This window comes from Sarcophilus harrisii, chromosome 3 (genome assembly GCF_902635505.1).
Source record: "Sarcophilus harrisii chromosome 3, mSarHar1.11, whole genome shotgun sequence".
NCBI lineage: Eukaryota > Metazoa > Chordata > Mammalia > Dasyuromorphia > Dasyuridae > Sarcophilus > Sarcophilus harrisii.
Window position 1 is genome coordinate 547,130,885 of NC_045428.1, and position 27,778 is coordinate 547,158,662.

General features: G+C 39.3%; 1 protein-coding gene across 4 annotated transcripts; it reads left to right on the forward strand.

Annotated features, from left to right (window-relative positions):
• The first annotated feature begins 140 nt into the window (after positions 1 to 140).
• S100PBP (S100P binding protein) lies at positions 141 to 23,342 on the forward strand. Of its 4 annotated transcripts, none has more exons than XM_031962299.1 (7): positions 141 to 216; positions 4,645 to 4,768; positions 4,961 to 5,811; positions 6,090 to 6,178; positions 8,143 to 8,246; positions 19,954 to 20,053; positions 21,984 to 23,342. In XM_031962299.1, the coding sequence occupies exons 3-7, from the start codon at positions 4,963 to 4,965 to the stop codon at positions 22,126 to 22,128; spliced, it is 1,287 nt and encodes a 428-aa protein (XP_031818159.1). In that variant the 5' UTR covers positions 141 to 216; positions 4,645 to 4,768; positions 4,961 to 4,962; the 3' UTR covers positions 22,129 to 23,342. The 4 variants fall into 4 exon arrangements, with proteins under 4 accessions (XP_031818159.1, XP_031818158.1, XP_031818161.1 ...); XM_031962298.1 differs by having other exon boundaries at positions 182 to 272; XM_031962300.1 differs by lacking the exon at positions 141 to 216 and adding an exon at positions 546 to 1,187.
• The last annotated feature ends 4,436 nt before the right edge of the window (positions 23,343 to 27,778 follow it).

Below are 27,778 nucleotides of genomic sequence, written 5' to 3' on the forward strand. Positions count from 1 at the left end.
TACGGGGAGGCGGGGCGGGAAGCGGCTTCTGCGCCTGCTCGCCGCCCGGGCGCTTCCTTCCAGGAGGCGGGGCGGTTTCCTGCCAATCACCCGGCGTCGGCCCCGCCCCCAGCCGCTGCCGCCTTCCCTGCCCTTGGCCCCCACGCCCCAACCCCCTCGCCGGCGTTGGCCTAGGGGCTACCTCGCGGGTGGGCGAGGCCGGGGCTCGGGCGAGCGGTAAGATGGCGCCGCGGCCTATGTGAACTCGGTTTTGCCTGCCCCGGCTTCGTGAGGTGAAGAGCGGCGAGGGGGCGCCGACCCCTGGCCCGGGGGAGGAGGCTGCGCCCGGCGGTCCGGGACCCTCCGTGGAGCCTGGCGGGGGGGGGGAGAGAAGCGAGAGGCCCAGGCCCGGGGGAGCGGGGGAGGGGAGAGCAGCCGCGGCCGGGGAAGGGGGCCGAGACCCTGCCTGCCCCTCCTCCAAAGTTGGAGGGGCTGGTGTCCCTGCTTCCCCCCAGGGCGCTGATGGGCTTGCCCTGTTTGCGTTCCAGAGGTGAGGGGCAGATGTCCCAGGATCCTCTCTGCCTCCCGGAGGTGGGGCGCCTCTCTGCCTCCTAGAGATGGGGAATTGATGCGCCGGGCGCCTTTCTGCCTCGCAGAGACCCGGGCTGGTGCCCCTGCCCAGTTCCCTCCCAGAGGCATTGCTCCCGAGGGCCCTGCCTGTCCCCGCTCCTGGAGCTGCAGCCCGCGGCCTGGGCCGCCTCTGCCTGCCCGTGGGCTGGAGAGGCTGCGGTCCCTCCCGCTCCCGGGGTCGAGGTTGGTGCCCGCAGCCCCATCGCACCCTCAGAAAGGAGCCGGGCTTTTGGCCCCAGCGCGCCTCCCCCCAGGCGTCTGCGGGTCTTGGATGCCTCGTCCTTCTTTTCCCGCCAAGTGGGGCGTGTGCGTAATTATATGACTGTGGAGAGATCCTGGCTCTGGAGTCCAGAGGATTTGGGATCTCGTCTTACCTCTGAGGCGGGCTTTGCCCGGGGACCTGGACTAGTCACTTGGGGCGAGGGCTTGGGACATTAGGCTCCCGGTCTGTCACAGCACGGCCACGGCCTCGAGAGCCTCTCAGGGCCCTGGGACTCCAGCCCTGCTTTGGCCCGGGGCTGCTCTGGGGGAAATGTGGTGAGGCGAGCCTGCCCTTGCGGCCCTGAAAGACTAATAAGGTAGGAGTGGGGACTGCAGGTAGTGGAAGAAGCCTGAGCTTATCTCCTCATCTAGGCCTAATTAGTTAGTCCCGGGGCCTGGGGCTGTGGCTAGTTGTGCGCCTTGCTCAGTCGTTGTTTCTCAGCTTCCTAGGATGGCGATTGCTTAGGAATGTAGGATTTGAGAACTCGAAGGGGCCTTGGTCCAATCCTGTTTTACAGGTGAGGAAATGAGACCCAGCTAAGTTAAATGGATTGCCCAGTAGCACACTGGGAGTAACTGTGTAGCCTACCCCACAAGAATTGTAAGCATTAGATTTGTGAGTGCTTATAAAGTGATTTGCAATAGAGAAAGCATTTTAGGAAAGATATATTTTACTGGTTGATTTTGTTTTGACACAATAGAGGGCCGCTTTGCCTCCCAATTCCCCAATACTTAAACAGCCTGAGTGATTGTGATTGATGGCAATGTATTTTGGATAAGAGAAAGGAAAAGTGTATGTCCTTTAACAATAATATTAATTGCTGATGTTTAATTTAGTCTGAATTGAGTTGCTTTTTAGTAGCGATCTTACATTGCTTTTTCTTGTTGGCTCTGGAAGCATTGATTTCTTTTAAAAGTTTTAATAATTTGTTTTGCTTTTTTTTTTTTTTTAACATCTGGTACTCACCATGTAAATTTCATCTGTAAAATGAAATTAGATAAATAACCCCTAAGGTCCCTTCTAGTTCTAACTGTGATGTCTCCTCCCTCATGGAGCCTTTCTTTGTAACAACAAAAAAGTTCAGCAGAATTGACCAAGTTACACTTTAAGGACAGTTCTTTTGTTTGATTTTGGTAAAGATGGGATTGATCAACAAAAATGCATTATTAAGCAGAAGAGGCTAGAAATCTGTCCTGTAATCCTATGTAGACCAATTTGAAAGTCACAATATGGGAGAAGGATATTCTGTTGCCTTTGTTTTTGCTTTTCCCTTGACCACTGCTATCTATTCAATGGCCTAGCTTTTGCCAACAGGCTGATAGCCCTTAGAATAAAGAAGATTTGGTTGTGTCAGGTGCTACGTTGTTTTGGTTCTTTGGATAAAAACCATCTTTGTACTGTAAAGCAGTGGGTTTTCTGAAGTGGGATAAAAATAGAAAAGGAACCTGTTTCTGAGATTCCATTTGGGAGGCTGTGGAACAGAGAGGGGGTGGTAAATTGAAGTGTTAAGATGGGGGCGGACAGGTGGCAAGGGAAAGGACAGAATAGGGTCACAGAAGTGATTGGAAGCAGAGTAAACTGAAAGGAAGGATTCTGGGAATGGGAGGATTCCTTTCTCCTCCTGAGATTTGTAAATGAGACTTTCTTCATTTTTAGAAGAAGGCTATTTACTTAGTATTAAAAACAATTATGTTTATAGTATCCCTGCTTCTGGACTATAGAAAAAGGCAAAGTGATGTACTGCAATTATCTTCACACTTCATCCCTTTACTTTTATTTGTGAACTTTTTTGATTGAATGTAGTAGCTTGCATTTATATAGCACATCACAGGTGCTTTCATTATTTTATTTGATTCCAACAATAATCTGGTGAATTGTGAAGGATGGTTTTCCTATTTCATAAGCTCTAAATGGATAGAGTTTACTTAGGGTTGTGACTGTCAAATAATAGAAATAGGATAGGGACATAAGTCTTTTACTATATCACTTCTCTTGATTGATGACTACAGCTTACAGAGTGGAGTTATATATCAACTTTTTGACATCTCCTGAAAGGAACATAAAGCAGGAGCCTGATTATCTATTGGCAAAACTTGTCCACTGTCCGCTTTTCCTTTGAAAATATTGCTATTGGAAAGAAGAGTGTCATTTAGGTCCTGGGTGCCTTCCCTCTTCCTCCCTGTGACATACAAGCACAGGGATTCTCACACTCTCATGCTTGTGTTCTCGATGCCTAAGCAAATAAATGCTTAATAAATGCTTTTAGCAACAATAGCAAATTGTTCCCCAAACAGGTAAAGGAAAAAGTATTCTTTTTCTTTCTTTCTTATAGTTTTCTAAGCCTGTTGAAAGTGGGCAAAGGAGAGAAGGGATTTTAGAACTCAGGATAGAATTCTTAGGTTGTGCTAGAAGGCCTCTTGAAAGTTTTCTGTAAGAAAATGCTGTTTTCTTTGATACAGAGATTTTCTTAGTAATTCTTGCTGAAGCAGGAAGATAGTAGATATGTCATTCTATCTTTTTGAAATATAGGAATTGAATTGCAGTGGTAGTGAAAGATATGATTCCTGTTATTATCTCTGTTATGAAATTTGTTTACCAACATACTTTATATCATTATTATTTTTTAAATAGCTTTTTATTTACAAGTTATATGTATGGGTAACTTTACAGCATTGACAACTGCCAAACCTTTTGTTCCAATTTTTCCCTAGATGGCAGGATGACCAATAGATGTTAAATATATTAAAATATAAATTAGATACACAATAAGTATACGTGACCAAACCGTTATTTTGCTGTACAAAAAGAATCGGACTTTGAAATATTGTACAATTAGCCTGTGAAGGAAATCCAAAATGCAGGCAGGCAAAAATAGAGGGATTGGGAATTCTATGTAATGGTTCATAGTCATCTCCCAGAGTTCTTTCACTGGGTGTAACTGGTTCAGTTCATTACAGCTCCATTGGAACTGATTTGGTTCATCTCATTGCTGAAGATGGCCAGGTCCATCAGAATTGATCATCATATAGTATTGTTGAAGTATATAATGATCTCCTGGCCCTTCTCGTTTCACTCAGCATCAGTTCGTGTAAGTTTCTCCAGGCCTTTCTGAAATCATCCTGTACCAACATACTTTAAATAATTTTTTTCCAGTTGGATTTTTATGAACTTTGGGAAAACATTTAAAGTTATTCTCAAAGTTGAGGCTAAGGAAAGAGTACTGGGGAAGAGGGGTAAGTTGGTGCCCTGATTATTTTTGCCAAGGACTAGTGATGCTACTTCTGATTGACTGACTTAATATTTCTCTACTGTTTGTTCTTCCTCTTTTTCAAAGCTTTCATTTGCATTAATATTCAAAGGACTTGAACTAGGATCTCTTCATCTGCAGGCTGTTTTTCTTTTCACTTTTGCTTTCCCACTGTAGCTCCATAAGAAGCAATGAAATTAAGTTAGTGGCTCACTTTCTTTTGTTTATCTTCTTTGTTTGGAAAAAAAGGGTTCTGTTGGGGAGGGTAAGAGTTTCCTTAGGACAGTGATAAGAATTTTTTAAAGATCAGTAAAACATTTCCGATAAAGCAGTTATAATGAATAGAGCCTTGTTATATAACTCTTTCCTTAAAGGCCTTTCTTGTTTTCTTGACCCCCTTCTCCCCAATCCAACTTTTTGATGTTCTCTATCAAGATCAAAATGAATAAGTACAGCATTGTTGCCTAATATAATTAACTGAGGTGAAAGTTAAGAGAAGATCCTTTAATTTTCTTTGTGTCTGCAGGAAGGTGGGAGTCAGTCATTTTGACATCTCCTGAAAGGAACATCCAGCAGGAGCTGAAACCTACTTCCAATTGATCTCGTGGCAGAGGCAGAGAGATTGTTGATTGCTTCAGCAGTTCCACACAGTATGGAAGACAGTCCTTTATGTTCTTCTGTTCTTAACTTAGTGCATGATTTAGTTATATTTAATGATAAAATCCCCAGAGTAAAAAGATTTTAGACATTTCAGAAAAGATGTTGTTTCTGCATAAATAGTGTTTGAATTGGCATAATAGAGTTTCAGTGTTTGGCTAAAATACTGCCTTTTGCTTCCCCAGATATGACCTGCTCTCTAGAGTCCTCTGGTGGTTTCAATGGCTCAAGGTCTGAGCAGACTAAAATTACCTCTCTCCTACCTAAAGACAATGTTCCTATCTCATCCTGGGGTAGGTTTGGACTGGATGAAGATGGACTAGATGACTCCTTACTGGAGCTCTCTGAGGGAGAAGAGGATGATGGTCACTTCAGTTATACAGAAGAAGAGATTCAGGAGCTCTTGAAGGATGATGACTCATTAAATGAACAGTCTCTGGGAGGATTACGAAAAGATACAGGTGGTGACCCTGAGAAGTTGGGAAGCTGTAGTTGTGCTTCGTTTGACTCTCCCCAAGATATAAATGTACTCTGCAGCTTGGGACCCAGAGCTGGGCCAGCTAGCATCCATAAACTACCTCAGATAAGTACCCCAGCTAGTCACGCACCCTCTAGCAGACACTTTGTGCCAGAAAAAAGTCTCTTGAAAATAACTGTTGTCCCACCTTTTAATTCAACGGTTTGTGATGATATGCTTGGTCCAAAGAAGACTGAGTTTTCTTCCAAAGATGGATCCAGTAATGCATACTATTTGGGAATCTCCTCCTTGAAGGAAGATGTGAGTAAAGAAGATCATGGCCAGAATGATGGCAAACTTTGCACTAAAGAAATCAGCTCTACTTGTTCTGTCTGGGAAGGGCCCCAGCCTCATAAAGCTGGCCCTTCTCAGGGGGCTCCTAGAGCAAGTGGGCCTAGTTGTGAGGAGTCTGTGCCCCTGGCTTCTCCGACCTTGGAACAGTCTCAGAGACAAGAAGTGGCCTTGTCTTCAGGCAATGGTGGACACAAATTAGGTGACGCATCTGTTCATTCAACCAAAGTAAGCATGGTCCTGGATTTCTTTGCATGTTAGGAAAATTTATCCTTATGTTTCCCTTTGGACTTTTAGCTTGTCTTGTTCTCCACATTTGGCCTGTTTGTAATTTGAATTACAAATCTTCATGGACATAGATCAATAATAATGCCTCTTTGGTTCTTGCCAGTATCTAGGACATCATCACCAAAAGGCTTTTATTGTCATTGCTATCATTTAATTTTGCTTTTCCTAAGATCTATTTTGACATTTTCTTCCTTTTTGTGTTTTTATTTTAATGAAAGCTGGTCAGACTAGACATGGATTCTGAGCAGAAGGAAGGATATGAGAGAAGATTAGGCAAAGTCATTCCACTTCTACAGGCCAGAGCAAGGTAATGTAACAAAGTCAAATCCATTGTTTGTGATGCCTAGGGCCCCCACCCCCCCCTTCTATTCCTGGCACCTCTGCTCCACCCTAGTTTCTACTGTTTCTCATTCCTTTTACAGTTTAAGGGGAAATCTGGTCACAGTAAAAGGCTTAAATAGTAACAGAGGAAATAAAAAAAAAAAAAGATAGCCACATTGGGAGGGTGGGATGTACCAAAAAAAATTAATTCTCCTCATGAAGAAATAAGTGTACAGAGACTAGTCTAACTCTTTTAGAACTGGATGATGTTTTGGGGCAATTCATCCTATGAATGAACTGATCAGCTGGGCAACACAGTTTTTTCTCTCCCTTCCTCATTTTTAGCCTTTCCTCCTTCCTCCCTTTCTCTTCCCTTCTTCGTTTGTTCCCCCTCTCTCCTTCCTTCCCTTTCCCTCTCCTTCCTTGCTTTTCTTCTTTCCTCTCTCCCTCCTTCCTTCCTTCTTTTCTTTCTTCTTTCTTTCTCTCTCCTTCCTCCCTCCCTTCTTGCCCCCTCCCCCCCAATACTCTTACCTGTAGTTTGGCCCAAAGGAATATATATATATATATATATATATATATATATATATATAAAATAAGATACCTTAGGGTTTATTGGTTAGATTTCTTTCTTAAAGAACACACTTTAAATCCCAATCACTCTGGGCTTTCATTGACTGACCAACTGTAGGTTATAGGCCACGCCTAGTTGGTCATTGTTTGGGCCTTGATTGACTAAGAGTGAATGTAAATAACAGTTTCATTTTTGACATGAAACTCTTGAGGGTCTTCCCCTCCCAGATTAGATTTTTTTTTAGTTTTTTTTTTTTTTTTTTTTTTTTTTTGTGACAAGGCAAAAGAGACCATTCTTTGCCTCAAGTTTTCTATTTAAAGACCTTAGATTAAAAAGACCAAGATCTCCCCTTGCATCTAGGACCCTCTCCAGATGTCATGATCTATATCTTTCCACTGAACCCAGATGACTCTGGAGGACAAAGTGAGGCTGGTGGATTTGCAAAGCCCACCCTCACTTGTATGTCATAGTATCAGCTTCCTGATGTCATGATCCTCTTTGAGAACCAAGAACAAACAATAACAGTTGGATTGGATAATCTTTAAGGTGCCTTTTATCTGTAAAACCCATCTGTAAAGATGTAGGAGCCTTTTCTAATCCATGTCCTCCTTTTCCAGGAGATGGCAGTAGCAGCACAGTTAATTTCAATAAAGAAAGGAGGTTTTGGAATAAACTAACTTGATTTCTAATTGTAAAGGCTGAAAACAATTTGCGTGTTAACCTTTTCATAGTTGATGTAAGCTTTCGATTTGGTTCTATCAGTATAGCAAGATCATGTGCCAAGCAATCACTTTTGAGAATTTGAACATTTTTTAGGGAAGAGGTAAAAGTTTCTTGGTTTGTTTTTTGTTCAGGAAGAGGAGGTTAGCAAAGATTATATTGTTCTGCCTTATCTAGTTTAAAAGTTGGTTGATAACCTGTCACTTTATATGCATAAAGAGATGTTTTTTGTTATAGCTCAATCATTCATATACCCAGGAAATTTGGGTACTTTTCCTTATTTTATTATTGTTTTTTTTTTTTTTGGCTGAGGCAATTGGGGTTAAGTGACTTGCCCAGGATTACACAGTTAGGAAGTGATTTGAACTCGGGTCCTCCTGACTTCAGGACTGGTGTTCTGTCCACTGCACCACCTAGCTGTCCCTTCTTTTCCAATGGAACTTGAATATTCTTCCTCTCTTTTGTTAGTAGTGAAGAGACCAAATTGTTTAAGTGCATCTGCTTTATTTTAAACTCTGACCTCAAGAAATGTATAGCATGCTGTTAAAATCAATACTATCTTCTGTCACTGGATCCTAAAGAGAATATTGCTAGTTGTATTGACTACTTCTGTCAATACTGATAAACTATTTATTTTTCTTAATATACTTTGTTTTAAGGAGTAAGATTCAGACATTTTCGCAAACTGAGCTGGAACAGAAGAAGCAGATTTACCTTAAGAATGTCATTGCTCACTTAAAACACCCTCTGGAATCTAACCAAGGTAAACAGGAATGGGATGGGGAAGGTGCTGGGTCATTTTTATTCAGTCCAGTGTGGCTCAGGCTTATTAGTTTTAAGTTGCTGAAGCTTATTAGTGTGTCTTAACTATATCCTTATTCACAGCCTAGAACCTTAAATAAAAGAATACTTCACTTAAGATTGTTTTGAAAGTAGCTTTGTTGACCAGCATTGGAGTCAAGATAATGCTTTCAGTGCCAGTAAATGGAGATTGTCTCTCTTGTGGTTATTAACCAATGCAGACCTATCATTCAATAAAATTGATGTTAATGAGAATTGTTATGTAATAGTTGTATAACACTTTATAGTTTCCAGAGTAACTTTTACTTATATTATCTCATTTGATCCTAACAGCAACTCTGTGAGATAAACAAGGCAGGTGATGCTAACCACATTTTACAGATGAGGAAAACAAGCTTAGAGAAGGAAATGGATTGACTTAACATCAGATGGTTAGTAAATGTCAGAGCTAAGATTAGAGCCCAGGCATGTGGTCCTCTCTCCATGGCCTCTTAAGCATTGTGCTGTATCCGTATGATTTTGTGGACAAAGTTCCTGCTAGAAATAGATGATTAGAGGTTGTATTATTCCATGGGCTTCATGGCACTTAAAGAATTTATTTTCCTTTTCTGGTTTGTCTGCATTGCGAAAGCCATCTACCTTGTTGGCACCAAAGTTAAATAAAGCTCTTGGAAGAACCAGGAGCAGTGGGGAAAGGACAGGCTTTGACTTAATTCGAGGACAAACCTCTTAACATTTATTGTTGTTCTGAAGAGAGCTACCTGGACAAGGAAGAGGCTCTGCATTACCGGAGCTTGTCAAACAAAGGCTTGGGGGAAGTGTTGGTTGGGAAAACTCCTCTTTCATATACATTTGGGCTTAGCTCCTCTTTAAGATCTTTCTACCTCAGCGTATAATTAGGCAAAAAGCTATGAATAATTTTCCAGGTCCTTTAAGTTGAGCTCTTCCCACTCTTATTCATTAGAAGATATTGCAAGCTCACTGGGCTAGATTCAGCCTCTGGACCAGAAGAGGTGGTGTTTCAATAGTGGTCATTTTTCTAATAGAAATTTCTAAAAGTGATGGGTGATAGGGGCCCTGTTAGGGCTAAACTGAAGGACCATATGTTAAATAGCTGATGGTCAGATACATTGTCCTAAAGTGGAAACTGTAATTTTCATTTTAAATTCAATTTTATTGATGTTCCTTTTTTAACCTCATTACTTCCTAAGAATTCCCTCTTTCACCCCAGTAGAAAGAAAAGTACAGTTTAAGTGAAGCTAGTCAACTCATTGGTCATCTGAGTGTGTGCCACATTCTTTTTCCATCAGCTTTGCAGCTATTATAGTGAAAGAGTTTAGAGCTGAAGGGGGATAGTTGAGCTGCCCATCATTCTCTACCAACAACTATATATCCATGGGCAGAGCTTTCTGGTTTATGAATGTAGCATTAACAACACTTGGGAAAAATGTTGGTTGTTAAGTAATCTCTCATCTTTTCCTCATTTCTCTCATACTATGAATACAAAATATTGAATGTTTAATGTGTTATTGAAGTCCTTTTGTTGTACTAGTTTGGAGGATGAAAAGCAAGCTTTTTCAGGGAGGAGAAGAAAATATGTAATAAAGAGATTTAATTGTTAGCTGTTTGTAAGTCATATATTTGGGAATCTGTGTATACCACTTTGTACTCGAAGTTGTAGATAAGCCCTTATAGTCTAGTTCATAGAGAACATAGAGATATATGGTATGTGAAATGTATGAAAGAAATATAAGATTGCTTTATTATTTAGATGGTGCTGGAATTAGTAAGGGCAGATTAGAGCTGTGGAAATCAGAGGAGTGAGAGATCATTTTTGGCTAGCTATCATCCTCATATATTTGTATTACTATAGCCAAGTAATTCACTTAGCAGTTACTCTACTTATGATTTTTTTTGTATTTAACTGAACCATAAGGCTTTTTGATAGTAAACAATGTTCTGACACATAGGAGTTTGTAGTGTCAGTTTCATAGTTTATGCAAAGACAACAAGAAACATCATTTCATGGAACACTTGACCATCTGACCTTACAGTGCTTTGATGAACATAAACCAAAAAAAAAACTACTATGAAGATAATTACAGCTTATATACTATCTGTTGTAGAGGATGAAGAAGTAAAGAAATTCTGTGAAGAACTTGTCAAATATTTTTATATCATTAATCTATACCTAAATATTCAATGGCTTCAATGTAAAACTTAAATGCAAGAAGAAGATGGTTCAAAAATATATTGGGAAATGTGATTCAGGAAAAGAAATAACCCAGAACTTATATTCTTGAGAAGATTTATGTCTGAATATCAAGAAGATATTGGGGGGGGGGGGGGAAGATTGCTTAAAGAAGATACTGGGAAGCCACTGCATATGGCCATCACAAAAATTTAAGTTCACTGTATGTTAACAGAAAGTATTTGGTTCCTGATGACAGTTATTTTTGAGTCAGTTGGTTACATTCAGATTGTTGTTTAGTTGGACCAAAAATCAAAATCAACAACAAACTAGAAAAAAGCATGAAGATAGGAAAGATAATTATGTAATCTTACCAATGCTAATCTGGGCTCTTCATGGGCTGTATTGATGTTGAAAGATGAGAAATGGATAAAAGTAAAAACATTGACTTCGATTTTCATCATTTTTTACAGAAGTTTAACTGAAGGCACTTTTCACACTGAGGATATCAAAATGGTTCAGGAAATACCCAGCCAGTGTAGACTTGCTCTTTGTGCCAGATGAAGAGTCATAGTACCAGGATAATACCTGTTTAGAATACAGATTCACTTGTAAAACATGAAACTGAAGAACAATGGATGATGATGAACAATAGAATCTTTCACAATAGTGAAGTGGTGTGGAGAAGACAAATATGTGGGAGGCTTGGCATGAAACCCAAGTAGATTATATGATCCCAAGAACATTGGGAATGAAATGGAATCGTTTTTGAAAACTGAAATATCTTGGGGCAGCTAGGTGGTGCAGTGGTTAGAGCACTAGCCCTGAAGTCAGGAAGACCTGAATTCAAATCTGGCCTCAGACACTTAACACTTCCTAGCTGTGTGACCCTGGGCAAGTCATTCAACCTCAATTGCCTCAGCAAAAAAAAAAAAAAAAAAAAAAAGAAAAGAAAATTGAAATGTCTTATCGTTGATGACTATTGAGGGCACCACCCCCATCCTAACCCCCAACATTTCAACTTCAGTATCTGATATGAGGAATTGGAAATGGTATTTAAGTCAGGAAGAGTGGCTCTCACTAAGCCAAAGACACAAAGAAGAGAGCCTTGTAGAAGGTGATGTGGTTGTAGAAGCATTGATGGAAGATTTCAAAGGTATCGAAAAAGGAAAAAATATTAAATCATGGGAGGGGGAATAATCATATGTAGTATTTTACTGTGAAAAGCATATCAAGGGCACATCAGCAACTGCCAAGCCCTGTGCCTATTTAGCTTTTTAAAATCTTTGAGGGGGCCAGCTAAGTGACATGGTGGATTGAGCACTACCCTTGGAGTAAGGAGGACCCGGGGTCAAATCTGGACTGAGACATTTATCTGTGACTGAGCAAGTTACTTAGCCCTGATTGCCACCAAAAAATCTTGCTGATGATCTATACCTGTTTCAAGGATATCCTGGGTGAAAATGAAAAGATGGCAAACTGTCTTTTATAGCTCATGTCAATCATGTATGATCAGGTAGTTGTCAGCTTTCTGGGTGGTACAGAGGCCTGCAGTTTCAAATTAGCAAGTTGGGAGAAGTTATCACTTAAGCTATGCACTTAAGTTATCTTCATCTTCAGGTGTTAGCACTTCCAAGCTAGTGAGAAGGAAGGAAGATAGTAGGTCCCCCTAAGGTGGCTTACAAGTATTTTCTTTTTTGTACCCAAAAAAAAAAAAAAAAAAAAAATCCCATCCCTGATACATACTAGAAATGTTTCAATTTTCTAATTCTCTTGGGATTTTTAGGGCAGTAAGCTCAGGATCAGAAGACTCATTCTTCTAATCTCTCTTTAGGATGTAAACCTAAAGTGTCATAAAAAAATCTTTGACTTGGCCTGAATCCTAGTGTTATCACAATTTTAGGAACATATCTTTCCAGGAATTTAAGGGTATAAGGCAAAGGAATGAAACTGTAAATAAATTGTCTGGGCAATCTGAGAAGTGAAGTGTCCTAAGGAGGTTTTGTTTTTTTGTTTTTTTGTTTGTTTGTTTTTTTTCTCATTTTTTGTTTTTCTGACAAGATTTTCCGTGGGGAACTGGCCTTGAAATGTATCCATTGGTTAAGAATATAGAACTTTTAGTTTTCCTCTCACTTGATTTGTTTCTAGCAAACAATGTCAGCTTGCTTGCTAGGATGGCATTTTCAGTTTTAAAATTCTTTAATAGTGGACATATTCTTTTAGCTGTGTTTTGGAAAGTGATATGGACTACAGAGGCTGTACACTCTGGAATTTCTTGCAGTAGTTAATGTTTTGTTGGGCCTGCTGCAATACTGCAGCACTCTACTAAAAGCCTTTATTTCCCTCCTCTCCCAGATAAACTTGTCAAACCATGTCTCTTCCCTGTTGTATTAGTGAGGTTGATGGTTTTTTAAACAAATGTTTTTATTAATGCTTTTCTTCCATACATCAGTATTGATTCCCAGCTAAGCTAGGCCTACACTAGATCATGCCCAGTAGTATCTACCTCTTTTTGCAGCTATAATCTATACCTCAAGGAAGAGGTGATAGATTATAGCTGCAAAAAGAGGTGATAGATTATCACCTCTTCCTTGAGAAGACAGAGGTATGCTGCCTTTGTTCTAGTGGTATCTCTTACGAGGTTGTTTTCCTTGTTTTTTTGGTGGTCACTGTCTAGATGGTTCTCCTGCTTATTTTCCTCTGCTTTAGTTCATACAAGTTGAAAAGGATTTTTTTTAAAAACCCAAGTGCAAGACTTACATTTCTTTATGAAATTTCATCTTATTATGCCTATCTTTCTCACTTGTCAAGATCTTTTTGAATGCTTAGTTTGTCATCCATCTTAGCACTATTTCCCAATGTTATTTCAACTGCATGTGTGACAAATTTGCCATCTATATGTTCAAGTCATTGTTTAAAGTGTCAAATAACATAGGGCAAAAGATAGATCTTTCTGCATTCCATTGAGAAATTAACTATTGAGCTAGTAATGACTATTTTTTGGATTTGGCGTTTCATTCAGATGGTGAGGTTGAACAGGTTTATGGGTGATTGTTGATTACATCAAACCACCAGACATTCTCAGTGAAATCCACAGCCCACTCAAGATGGGCCAACAATCTCTACTGGAGAAACCAAATGGATTGTTTATTGCCAGACTGTCATTTACTTTTGAATTATTGGGTTCTTTTTGAGATAGTCCATTTGTACCTATGTCCTGGATGGGCACTGTAGATGACAGGGATTGGGCCCAAACTTAAATAGGCTGAAAAGAGCTGGCTGGTTCACATTTGAGAAATTGTGTAGTACTTTTCACAATCCCAGGATGTTCTTTGAACCACAAATCTATCCTTTTTAATAGCAGTAGTCTTTCAGTAATATTTTGTGACTGGGGAATCATGGAATATCACCGAATCTGAAGAATCAGAATTGTGTTTGACCCAGAGATATGTGGTGGGAATAAGAAGGCTGTAGCCTCTTACCAGGGATGACTTCATATAATTGGTGTGAGGGATGTGATCCAGTATATATGTTGACTCCTTGTATAACAAGAGCGAGAGAAACAGATGGACAGCCCAAGTGTTGCACTGATATCCGTGGAATACCTGTAGACTCAGAGGGAAGGCCTCAAGTGCGGTTGATCTTCTCTGGAGAACATGGACAAGAATTGCATTGAATGTGAAGGTATGAGTGGGCTCTGGTTTGCACTGTGAGGGAGAATACCTACTGAAGTTAGGTGATAGTTTTTTTTGGTTAAGCTTGGCTTCATAAAATTGCCTTGATTAATAAGATACCACATGAATAATAGTTTTACTGATTTTCAATGAGTTCATTGCATTGCTCGCTAAGAACCCATTATCCCTACATTCCATGTAAATGATACAAAGACAAATTCGTGTGGTGTGTTGAGGAGAACTTAATTGGAACAGTAAAGTAAGGAGAAGGAGAAATAAGAGATTGAGTACCAGGCAAAAGAGCTTAGACTTTTGTTAAGGAGGTAGTAGGGAGTGAAAGATTTAAAAATGATATAGTTTAGATCACTTCTGTTTCTGAATAGATCTCTCCTTCCCTTCTCCCCTCCCTCCCCTCACAGTGAGACTTACTAGTAGATATTGAACCAGAAGATTGAAACTTAATATATTCTTGTTATTCAGTTTTCAGAATACTATGAATATATATATATATATATATATATATATATATATATATATATATTTTGGAAATATATTTTGTTTTTACATCATTTATTTCCAAATATTATGTCCCTTCTTTCTCCCTTAAGTGAGCCTTTCTTTGTAGTAAAAGTTTAAAAAGATTAAGGGGGAAGAAGCATTTCAGTAAAACCCAGTATATTGACCCCAAATGATTTTTTATTTCATGCACACTCCACCTGTGTAGTGAAAGATGGGAGATCCCATCTTCTCAGCTCTTCTTTGGGGTTAAGCTTGGTTATTAAGATTACACAGACTTCAGTTTTATTTATTGTGGCTATTATTATTTTGTTTACTTCACCCTACTTCATCTTATATGTTTTCCCACATTTCTTTTATTTTTTCATATTTATAACATCTTATAGCATAGTACATAATATTCTGTTACATGCATGTACTACAGTATGTTTAGCTATTTCCCAGTCAGTGGGCATCAACTTTGTTTCCAGTTTTTTACTATCACAAAAACTGCCAGAGATTATTTTTGGTACGTACAATCTAGCCCTTTCTTTTTTTTTTACTTGTCTTAGGGTAGTAGTGGCCTCTTTGGGGCCAAAATCATAGTATCTTTTTTTATCATCTTTGGCTAATGCTCAAAAAAATTTCCTATTTGATGACCTGTTTTACTGTAACCTACCTGATTCTAGTTTTGATCAATACTTAAGCAAAATCTTCCCTTGAAGGTAGTTATTGTCATATCTGTCCTATAATTCATTATGTAACATCTAAAAAGAATAATTGCCTCTCTCCCAACTAATTCTGAAGTTCTTTGCAAACTGGCTTTAATTCTTATCATTACCAGTATTGGTTTTTTCTAAAGCTTAAAAAAAAATGACCTTATTATAGTATCTTTCTTAGTTTATTCTACTTGACCTTTTTCTAGCATTTGTCATTATTGACCATTCTCCTTTGTTACTTTTTCTTCCCATGGTTTTGTGACACTGTACTCTCACAATTTTCCTATCCTTCTGACAATTCCATCTGTCTCTTTCAAAGGCTCTTCCCACATTCTAAATGTGAGCCTCCCCCGAAGAATTCTTCTTGGCTCTTTTCAATTTCTGTAGTCTCTCTTGGCAGTTTTAACTAATTTCATGCCTTCAATTATTTATTCTATTTGGTTGACTTAAAGATCACTATATCCAGCCTCAGTCTCTCCTCTAAACTTCAGCCTTGTATCTTCAACTAACCTGCTGGACATTATTGCCTGTTTGTCCTGCTAGCGCCTCAAACTCAAGATGTTGTTGAAGTCATTCCTTTTCCTCTCCTTAAAAAAAAAAAACAAAAAAAAACAACTTTTTCTTAACTTTCTGTTGGTGGATATTGCTATCATATATGGAATCATTCAGATTCCAAATCTGAATTATCTTTTATTCTCCCTTCCTTTTTCTCATCCTTTCCCCATATTAGGTTAAGCTTGGCTTCATAAAATTGCCTTGATTAATAACCACAAAAATATAGTTTTACTATATTTAAAATATATTACTTAAAATCTTTTGGAATCCATTTCTTCTTCCATTTCCACTGCTGCCACCCTACTTCAAACTAATTAATCTTTCAGTTTTCATCTCTCCTGTCTAGTTCATCCATACCACCAGTAAATAACTTTCCTAATATATAGTTCTGATCACTCTTCTACTTAAAAACCACTTTTCAACCTACTTTTCAAGCCTTATCTCACATTACCTCAATTATTGAAGATGAATAGAATTCTCTTATTCCTGATCTCATTATGTTTTTGCTTACATTTCTCTGTATTTGGCATGGATTTACATTACTCTTCATAATCTGCCTGCTTTAATTTTCAGGGTCCAACTTGGTTATGAGTTCATCCATAAAGCTTTCCTGCAGTTCCTAGTTGTATGAGGACCACTTTTCCCTAAATCTGCTGTGGCATCTTGGACCTCTCTTTTGCACTTTTCTCACTCAGATTTTTATTATCTTTTTTTCATAAATGTCTCCTATATTATTAGATTGCAAAGTCTTTGAGGTCAGGGACTATGTCTGATTTTATCTTTGTATCCTTGTGGCCTTTCATAGAATTTGGCATGTAGATGTTTAGTACACGTTTGAATTGTTTTTGAGGTGGCTTATAGGTTATAGGCTTATATATTATCCAGAATTTATTTGGTCATTTTCTAGCCCAATGTGAAAGTTATAATGATAATAAAATCTGTATAAAATGACACTTTCAGAGCAAAAAAGTGCCATCTAATCCTACCTGTATTCTTTTCATGATCTGCAAGTGTATGGCAAGTGGTTGTCCAGCCTTGGCTTGCAAGCCTCAAGTGAGGTGACTCATTCTGCTTTAAGGAAGGACATCTTTGCATTAGCTCCGAATCTCCTTTCCTGTCACTTTCCCCCTGTGGTCCTAGTCAAACCTAAGTCCTCTCCCTAATGATACTTCTGATGCTTGGAGACAGCTTGTGACAGCTGATGTCACAGCCATCTCCAAGCTTTCCCTTTCTCCTAGCTAAATTCAACAGCCACAAAAAAACACATTAAGCTAAGACAGTGTCTCTTCCTCAAGGTGCTTACATTCTTCTGGAACTGATGGCTATACAAAATAATACAAGGTAAAAGGGAAGAAGGACCAGTAACTTGGGAGGGGGAGCAGGAGAGGAATCTGCTTAGGCTTAAAATCACCTAAATGATTTTGTGCCCTGGTTGTGGGTGCCATCTTCCTCTTATCATGTCGTGTATACACATAGCTGTTTATATGTGTATCTCTTGTCCAGGAAAATGTAAACTCCCCAGAAGAGAGAGAGTGATTTCTTGTTTGGCTGTATCTCTTTATCTCTGTTGCCTAGCATTGTCCCTCTGACATAGTAGACTTTAATAAAGTACTGTTGGGTTGGGTTAATATTCAGAAGGGAGAAAAGAGTCACTGAGAATTCTCTCTCATGAGAGAGTTCCTTCCATTCAATCAAGGTTGCCTTCTTACAGGGTCCTGTGATGGTATTGGATTGCCTCATTTTCCAGGGTTTGTTTTCTGAACACATAAGAGGTAGAAGATAGAAGGTATTATATATAGGATATCCCATTTTCAAACATGCTGGGTGACCACTTGCTAGATGTCATAGTAGGCATTTCCTTCACTTATGGATTGGACTAGATGGCTGCTCAAGGCTCCTCAGACTTTTTGATTCCATGAATTATTTGATTAATTAGTAATTAGTCGGTAAACATTTTTTACATACCTGCTACATTCCAGGCGCTGTGCTAAGTATACAAATGCGAAAAAAGAGTCCCTCCCCTCAGTGATTTCACAATCTAATGGGGGAAGACAACACAAAAGATATCTGAAAAGGAGAGGAAGAAAAAGTACCAGACTTAGGAGCTGGAAGAGAAGGCAAAGAAATTCCAAAGCAGTATAGTCAGGAGAAAAATCTGAACTCTCTCCTTAAAGAAAGTTTGGAATTCATGGCCCTACCCTCCAGTCTCCAGTCAGAGAGGCAGAAGGTAGTGATGAAGTAAAGTGCCAAGACTGATAAGATCTTAACAGGATGATAAGAGTAGCCAGTAATTCCTAGGGCTTGGGGGGGAGGGGGAAACCTGATGGAAAAGTCAGAGGAGTCTTGTGAACCTGTTTTGTACAGGTGGTAATGAGTAGAATAGAAAGGCATTGTTGTAGGGGATGAATAAGTTCAATTTTTTACACAGTCAATACATGATCTTGTATAAGCAGTTTTAATTGTATTTGCTTCTATTATTTGAGGGTTATCTGTCTCCTTCAAAGGCCTGAACTTTCAGGTAGAGTTAGCTAGATAGTGATTGGATGTAGTCATACATATTTATGGATTTATTCTGTTTGACTGTAAACTCATTAATCTATTTGTATAGACTCTAGCTACCAAACTTCTGAATCACTTTTAAAGAAAGGAAAGTTTTCAGAGAATCCCAGGTTAGGTAGAATATGCTGAATGGTAACTTCTGGATGGTTCAGTATCTTACAATCCAATGTGTTAAAATAAGTCTGCCATTCTTTCTTCCTTCTCTATATTGAAATGAATAAACTTCATCATGAGAAGTTTTCAGTTTAGCCTAAGTCTCTGCTGCTGGGGTAATAAGGCTGAAGTACCAGGTGGTGAGAGATGAGTGGGCTAAGGGACATGCACTGCAGAGAGAGTCTTGGAGCTGTTAGTGGTTCCATTTTGAGACCTTGGACACCAGGATGCATGTACTTTGCCAAACCTCCCTTGGTGAAGTTTTGGCAGGATCACTGCAACGTGAAACCTTGGAAGAGTTGATATTTTTCTGAAAGGGCTATTTCTGCACAATTGGGAAGGCACAATTTGTAACCACATGCTGGAGAACAGATTCATTACAGAATCTGAACTGGAAAGGACCTCAGTCCATCTAGTCCAACATGTACCTGAATAAAAGCCCTCCCTTCAAGTGTACCCAACAAATCATCCAACTTGCTCTCATAGAGCTCCAGTGAGGGAGTGTATAAACGTTCAAGGCAGACTTTTGGGAGGTTTCCCCTTGCATTAGGTCTACATTTGTCTCTCTTCAGTCTCTGTTCCTCGTTTCTAGATCTGCACTCTTGAGGCCACATAGACCAAGTCAGAGCTCTCTTCCCTATGACAGTTTTTTAAATACAGGGAGGTAGCTGTTTTGTGTTTCCCGAGTCTTCTTTTCTTCAGGCTAAAGATCCCCATTCTCTCAGCCAACCCTTACAACCTGGAGGCCTTTGACCATCCTGGTGATCCTCCTGGACACCCTTCATGACATTTCCAAACTGTGTGTGACTGCTGTGTCCTGGCTTATGGGACAGCAGACACCTCTTTGTCCTCTCAAGGAAACCCAAGTTAGTATTGGCTGGCTTAATGGCCTTGTCATGCTGCGGACTCAGTTTACATATTGACTGATTATGTAACTTGTCTGCCGTACCCCCTCCCCTCCCCCCCTTGAAAACTAGAGGGTGATGTGTGTTTGGAAGGATTCTTAAGACATTATCATAGACCCCAGAGAAATATCTAATGCATATTATGCCAAGGTCATGTTGATATTCTAATGTGCGTTATGAAAGTTTCTTTGTTCTGGGAAATCACTGTCAAACTCCGCTGAACACTTTCTCTCCTCTTGGCTTTTGCTTTCCTTGGTTGCCTCTGTCCACGCAAGCCTTATGATAAGCCTATGAGTTGACTATCCTTGGATACGATACCTGGTTCCCACATAGCTGCTTTCTGAATACCAATCCAGATGATGATCTTAGACTCCAGCGCATATAGGTGCCCCCAAATATTGACTTTTGTGCATTGTAGGTACCTTAGGCGAGTTCTATGCTTTGATGGACCAAGTTGCTAATGTGGAATATCACATGCAGCACCAGCGGTGGCAGCACCCCTCAGACCTCACCATGAGGTAAGTAAGTGATTTGACTGAAGAGAAGAGTGGGACCTAACGCAAGAAGAGAATAATATGTCTTTTCAGGGTTAATTAATTTGCTCCAAAAGTGTTGAAAGATAAGAGACAGGACTACAGATAGTCTCCATCATTAATTGAATAGACTTGAATTTTTTTTTTTTCAGGTTCTCTGGGCTCCCCATTGTGTCTAGATAAAGACGTATTCATTCAGTCAACCAATTCTGGTTGCTTCTTGCTCCTCATAAAATTGTACAGGCATGCCCCCTTCATGCGTTATGTTGGTGATTGCTGGGCTTTTGGAGCATGAATGTACCACTCCCCTAATAGCTTTATTGCTGAGTTTTATTATTTTGAATGAAACTTAATTTTAAAGATCTTGACCTACACTGTTTTCTGCTTCATATTTGTACTCACCATCTGCCCGAGTTTTTAGAAATATGAAAAAAATGCCCCAAAAGCTGTTTCTTCAGCTGGGATTGGTAGGTTTCTTTTTCTCTTCCCCACCCTCCACCTCCCCACACTTAATAGCATTTTTTTTTTGGTAGGTTTCTTTTTGATGATCTGAATGTCACTGTGAATCTGGTGTTGATGTGTTTGTAAGATGGATCCGAGGAGAGCTTATAGTCAGGTGGTTGTAGTGCTAGTTGAAAGGAATGAATGGGAAAAGTTTTAAGAAGAATGGATTGGCTGTAATAGGAAGAAGCTGTAGCAACAATCAACATTGATTTACAATAAGAGTCCTGGGTTTGATTGCCAGCTGTGCTGCTTGCTAGCTAAGAGACCATGGACAAGCTGTTTCATCTCTTTAGGTCTTGCTACCTCTGTACATAAAATGAGAATGTTTAGACTAGATCTCTAAAGTCTTTTTCAGCTTTAAAATCCTGTAAGTCCAGGTAAAGAGTTTGGATGCTATTTATTATCTTTAAAATATTTTACTGAGGTTAGTGTTTTTAGATAATAATTGTTCATCTTCCTTTAATACTATCTCATGTATCAAGTACTTTGCTTACAGCAACACTGAGAAATAGTAGTAATGTAATATGGATTTTTCCTACATTTTATAGGTGAAAACACAGAAACTCAGAAAACTACTTGCCCATTGTCACATGCTAGCAAATTATAACTTAATTTTGTTTGAACAATAATTACTATTTGAATCCAAGTTTCTTGATTCCAAGCCCAATATTTTTCCTTGATGTTACATAATGGTTCACATTTATATTACATTTTAAGGTTTTCTCAAAACTCTTTCCTATAACATCCCCAATTCAGATGTTATTGTTATGACTTGTTCAAGATGTCATAGTTAGCAGATGGCTGATAAGGAATGTAGATCGAGGTCCACTGCCTTTTAAGTCAAAAGTGTTCTTTCTACTTTTTCTCTTTTTTTTAGAAGGGCAACATGGAGAGTCTGCTTCGGTCCAGTGGAATTGGCCAATCCTTAAACCTGCATTGTAATGCTCACATGATGATTTACTTTCTCTGGGAAATTCTAATTTTAACTATTGTGTCCTAAGCAACCTTCAACTGTGTCAAGACAGTGAGGTCCTTTTGGAGGGCTAGGGCTGATGTGAGGAATGAAATAGATAACTGCTATAAATGTCCTTATGATTTTTCTGTCTATATATTGGTTTTCCACTATATGTAGCAAATAAGCGCATCCGAATGTTTCTATAGCACCTATCACCATAATGTTTAGGTGCTAATGGTTCTGTGGGGAGAGAAAAGAGCTATTGTATTTATAAGTATAAAACAATAGCAAGAAGAGGGAAGTAATGTTTAATATCAGTGATTGAAATGTTGTTTTCAGAGATTTTCCTAAATTAATGAGCTCACTAAGATGACTGCTATTCTTCTCTCCTTGCAAACCTCCATACAAACAGAGCACTTTCACCATTTGTCTTTTTCTGCTTTTTCTTCCTGGCAGAAACTACCCCCGATTCAGACAGAAGCCCCTACTGAGGTACAGCCTGACTCAGTGGGTAGACAGGAACTTGAGAAGTCATCGTCGATTCCAAGGCCTTGCCGATCAGTTCCAGCGCCCGCCAGTTGTCTCATCCCCCCACCTGTGAAGGAGCTGCCTTCAAGCACCCACCTCATCAGTACTCATAACAATTTTTGTTCCTTTCTGTTTGCTTTGTAGATTTCCAAGTAATTTTATTTGAATGAGAATTTTTTTTTAAAGAGCTTTATCATCTTTTGAAAGTGCCCATCTGTAGACTTCATCTATTTTGAAGAGGTGCTTTTTGTTTCCTTTAGTCATAGTAAGGTGGTGTGTTAATGGTGCATTTTTAATAATTCATTTTTGGCTCAAGGGCACCTGTTTCTCAAGAGCCCTTATCTGGCTGAAACACTCAGTCTTCAGCAGAGTGACCTCTTACCTTACAAAGTAGAGATCCACTTCCGATGTCTGGAAGAGACCTTAGATCTTTTTAAATGAGGCAGTACCAGCCCACAAGGAAGTGTATGTTAGCTTTAGTTACTCTGCAACTGACAGACTCAAATGTTTTTGTTTGTTTGTTTTTGAACTCAGAATACCTATCAGTATTTTGTAAGTGAATAAAGTCAGGGCATTTCAAGTAAAGAGCATTTCAGTAAAATAAGGCAAGTAAAGAAAGGACATGATAGAGAAAATTTATGAGCTCCTTCCCTCCCCTTTTCTGTACCTTCAAGATGCCATTGTCACATGGCTTTTCATTTCTCATTAAATAATTTAATTTTGCTTGCCAGTGTTTACAGACTTTTGCACCTACATCCTCTGACTAACTCTGGAATAATGCCTGATCAATATCTTTGGACTGTGGTTGCATCCCCTTCTTAAAGTATTTTCTTTTTTTCTTTTATACGTATAACTATTCCCTAGGGCTTCTGCCTGGAACATTCCTATAACTTCCATGCTGTCTTGTGGAAGGACTACCTTGAAACCTTAACTGTATAAAACAGATTAGAAATGCAGATTGAAGGAAAGTTATCAGTAAGTTTTTACCCTCTTTAGCTTTAAATACAAGCTGTTGTGTTGTTTACCTTGATTCCCTATCAGGTATTAGCAGTGGACACTAATGTCTTTATTACTATTCAGAGATACTTTCAGGGTCTGGTATGTCTGTTGGCCCTGGAGGGGAGCTGGAAGTGTCCCACACAGCAGATAAAGCACTGCACTGGTCCACATAGTCACTTTGGTGTTTAAAAATAACTTTGAGCTTTCCCTTGTCTAACCATTTGTTATTAAGCATCTACTTTGTGTAAGACATACAGAGACAAAATAAAAAGTTCCTTCCCTTATAAACACGTATTCATGATCATTTGGGAAAAGGGATGTGAGCACAAAAAAATGGTTACAAGAAGGTTCAACAAAAGCAAGTAACACACAGACCTCATCTGATAGCATAGTAGATTTTTCCATCTCTCAAGGAGGGAGATAGATTTTCAAAACAGTTAATATGGTAAAAATCAAATCTGAAGCCTTAAGCAGTATCTAATCTTAGGGCTCAGTGTTTTGCTTGATATGGACACAACTTGGAACAATTGTTTTAATAACTTGAGTCTGTTGTCTGTTTTCTTTTTTTAATAATGGCTTCTGTTTTTGTGGTGCCATTGAATTTTCAAAGTGCATTATTATGTATGTTGCCATTGGAATTTCATGACAATAGTGGAGGTAGGTATTGCAGGTTTTATTTCTATTTTTTTGGATGAAGAAACCGAATCTCAGAGATGTAATGATTTGACCTGCAGTCACAATAAGCATCAGAACCAGGATTCAGACTCTGATCTTCTGAGTTCCAGGTCTATAGAGTTCTGGACAGTACACAAAAGAATCACAGAATGCTTCAATTGACAGAAATATTAAATGCTAACTTTGTAACACCAGGCACTGTGTTAGGTGCTTGGTGACATAAGTACAGAGTAAAATATACAAAGAATGAAGCAATCCCTGCTCTCAAGAAGCTTAGTTTAATGGGGGAGATGTAGGAATGAGAGAGAAACGGATTTAGAACTTAGAACTTGGAGGTCTTGTGGTCCAAAGCTTTAATTATACAAGTAAAGATACTGAGAGCCATAGGTGGCAGTCACTTGCCCAGGTAAGAGATTAAATGCAGGATTGGGCTCCTTCCATCATACCATCCTTCCTTTTTATCTAGTCCAGTCCCCTCATTTTACAAGTGAGGAAACTGAGGTTCAGAGAGTTGAGGGTTCCTAAGTGACAACCTGGAATTTTAGTCCAGCTCTGGTTTTCTGTACTGAGCTACCTTCTCCAAATAACATTTGACAAATCTGGTCCTTTTTAGCCTTAGGAATGTCACCTGTTGTCAGAATTGCACTAAATGTTTGCATAGAGGTCATACACATCTTTGTGTTGTGGGATGGTATTTTTGAGGTTTGTGTTTATGATTTTAAGACAGCCTCAGTCCTGTTGGTTTTGCTTTGACTTGGTCCTGACCTTGGTATATTTGTTTAACTTGTGGAGGCAGAATTCCTTTCTGATAGTTTAAAGAAAAGTTACTCACTCATATGTAATCTTGTAAGCCACAGAGTCAATTTTAAGGAACAAGTCTAGAAAGTATTTTCCATTTTCCTGGGTAGGGCTTCATGATTATTATTTTAAAAATTTTAATAGTTTTTTTCTCAGTCATATTTCATTGGGGCAATTAGATGGTGCAGTGAATAGAGTACTAGCCCTGAAGCTAGGAGGACCTGAATTTGATAATATTTTATTTTTCCAAATACATGTAAAGAATAGTTTTTAACATTCATTTCTGTAACATTTGGTGCTCCAAATTTTTTCTCTTTCCCTCCTTCTCAAGACAAATATTCTGATAGAGGTTAAACATGTATAATAATTTAAACATTTCCATATTTGTAGGACTTTCATTCTTTAATTAGTTTAGACTATAACTTAGAAAGCAAAAGGTAAATTGACCTACAAAATGAATCAAACTCAGTTTACTGAGCTGTTATTTTGTGCATTGATTTACTTCACAAGATGGTCCTGGAAATAGATTAATAGTGAATGAGACATGGAATATAGCTGCCTTGGGGACCACAGAGAAGTTAAAATAAATATAGTTGAAAGAGCAGGCCTGGCAGCTGTTTTAGGACAGCTTTTAGGAGTCTGTTTTCTGAATTGAATGCACTCTGCCTCCAGAAAGGTGAAGGGGCAGCATTTGGCTTAAGTTTAAAAGCATCCCATTCCAAGCTCAGCTGTAGGGTTTTTTTTATGACAGGCTGACCGTAATGGGAGATCTTGCCTTACTTAGGCAGATCAGATGAGTGAGGGGATAGCCAGAGAATGTGAGTCACATGGCTTTTCTATTTAAATAGTCTTGTTTTTCCAAAGCTTTTGGCACTTAACAGATTTGGATTGGAGGAGGAGGCTTTTCCTTAGGATTAACATGATATTCTGTGAAGTAAAAACAATACCAAGGAACACTCTTTAATATAACATGCTTTGAGGGTGGTGGTAGGGCTTAAAGTAGTACAGACTTGGGTATCTATATTTTCAAAGTTTTGTTTTTTGTGCATTTAGTGTTGACTTTTTGTAAGCTCAGTGAAAGAATCATAGAATAGATCTTGGTAATTCTTGTAATCTAGTCCAATTATATCTCACATGAGAAAAAGGCTCAGCTTGTAGCTTCTTCATCAGGGTCCCATGGTCCATGGAAATAATTTAGTAATAACAAAAGCTTGCATTTAAGCAGCGTTGCATTGTTGGTAAGGTTTGATAAGCACTTTACAAATATCTCATTTGATCCTCACTACTAACCTGGGAAGTAGGTACTATTATCTCCATCTTACAGATAAGGAAACTAAGGCAGTCAGCTTAAGTGATTTGTCCAGGTAGGATCTTTGTGAACCCAGGGCTTCTGTGTTCCTACTATGTGCTGTGACCCTTAGTTGTCTCTTTCTGTTGTTGCTTGTCTTTTGTTCCTAATGAGAACCATGACATGGAATTGTCAGATAGGCCCATCTAGGCCCCCTCCTGCCAGAGCAGCGATGAGTGCATTGCACTACTTCTGCAGAAAGATGGAGTCCAGTGTTGCTTTTATTTGTGTACGAGGAGAAGTCTGAAAGATGTCATCCAGGACTTGTATGACCAGAAAAGTAGGCAACTTGAATATGGCCTAAGTGCCACCATTTCTATTCACAAAGCATTCAAAGAACCAGAGGAAGGCTCTAGCAAGTTAGGTGGACCCAAATGCACCTTCCTCTTTCTCATTCATTAATGGGAGGGAAAGAGCAATCTCTAGGATCACAGAATTGGGAGAGATGACGGACCTTCTAATTGAACTCTACATCCTAGTCAGACTAGCCTAGTGTTCTCCAAAGTGGATGTTCAGTCCTCTGTCTCAGACTTGATCCAAATGGTTATTCTGCTTTTGTTTGAAGAGCCCTAGAAGACGAGGAACCAATGACTTCCTGAAGTAGTTCATTCCACTTTATCAGGGAGTTTTTGCTTACATTTGGCCTAAATATGCTTGTGCTAGGACTACCCATTATTCATATTTCTGTTCCATGGGGCCCAGTAGAACAATTTCTTTTCCATGTGGACGCCCTTTAGATAGATACTTGGAACTCTACCACCCCAAGTTTTCCAGGTTAAATAGCCCCACTTTGAACTAAACCATACTGGTTGGCCCTCTCTTCCCTAGACCTCCCAATTTTCCTAAATGATATCTATACTAAATGCTGCATTTCCAGATATGGTGATAGCTCTTTCCTAGACCTGGACGTCTTGGCTCTTAATATTGCATGATTGCATTAGTTTTAGCTGCTAGATCATATTGACTCATTGGGATTGCAGTCTTAAGAAGGGGAGGATAAGGGAACAATCATTAAGTGCCTACTATGTCTGAAGCATTATACCAAGCCTTTTACAAATACTTTATTTGATATTCACAACCATCCTGGGAGATAGGTGCTATAAAACAGATGCTATCCCTGTCTTACAGGTGAGGAAGCTGAGGCAGAAAGGGCCTAAGTTACTTTCCCAGGGTCACCTAGGCAGCATCTGAACTCGGGTCTTCCTTTTTCCAGGATTCACACTCCACTGAGCCATCTAGCTGTCTCAACTGCCCCAACTAGCTGCCAGTAAAACTGTCAGATGTTTTCTAAATGAAATGCCATGTATCCATTTGTTCCCCATTACAAGAATGTGAGGGCATGGAGGGGTTATATTCTGGAGCTCTTGCACCAGTGAAAAAAGTAAGGCATGGACATCATTCTACTTTAAACATTAACCATAGAGAGGCTCTTGCCATTAGGCTTGACAAAACAAAAATGTGTAGACTTAAGTTTTTAGCTTATAACCTGATGCAGATTTCAGCTCGCCATTCACTGTAAGCCCCAAAGAACCTTAGGACCCCAAAGACTGAAATTTCTCTGAAAGCTTTCCATTGAAATACATGTTTTTCCTCATTAAAATTTAGTTAATTGCCCTCAAACATCTAATGATAGCATTCCTGGCCAGTGCTGTCTGTGGTGTGGCTAGTTAGGGAAATAGGACCTGCCATCCCACTGCCCAGCATGGCTAGTCAGCTCATGGGGTCGTTGCTGAGGAGGGGGTGGTGGCTTTCTTTTAGTACATATGTCTAGAATGAGGTTGCCAGGGATGTGGGAGTGGCTGCTCCTGATTCTTTGAGGGTAAATTATAGTGTTGAGAAAGGCATTGCTACATTTGGAGAAATGTTTAAATTTGATGAGGGTTTTGAACCTTTGTATGGTACA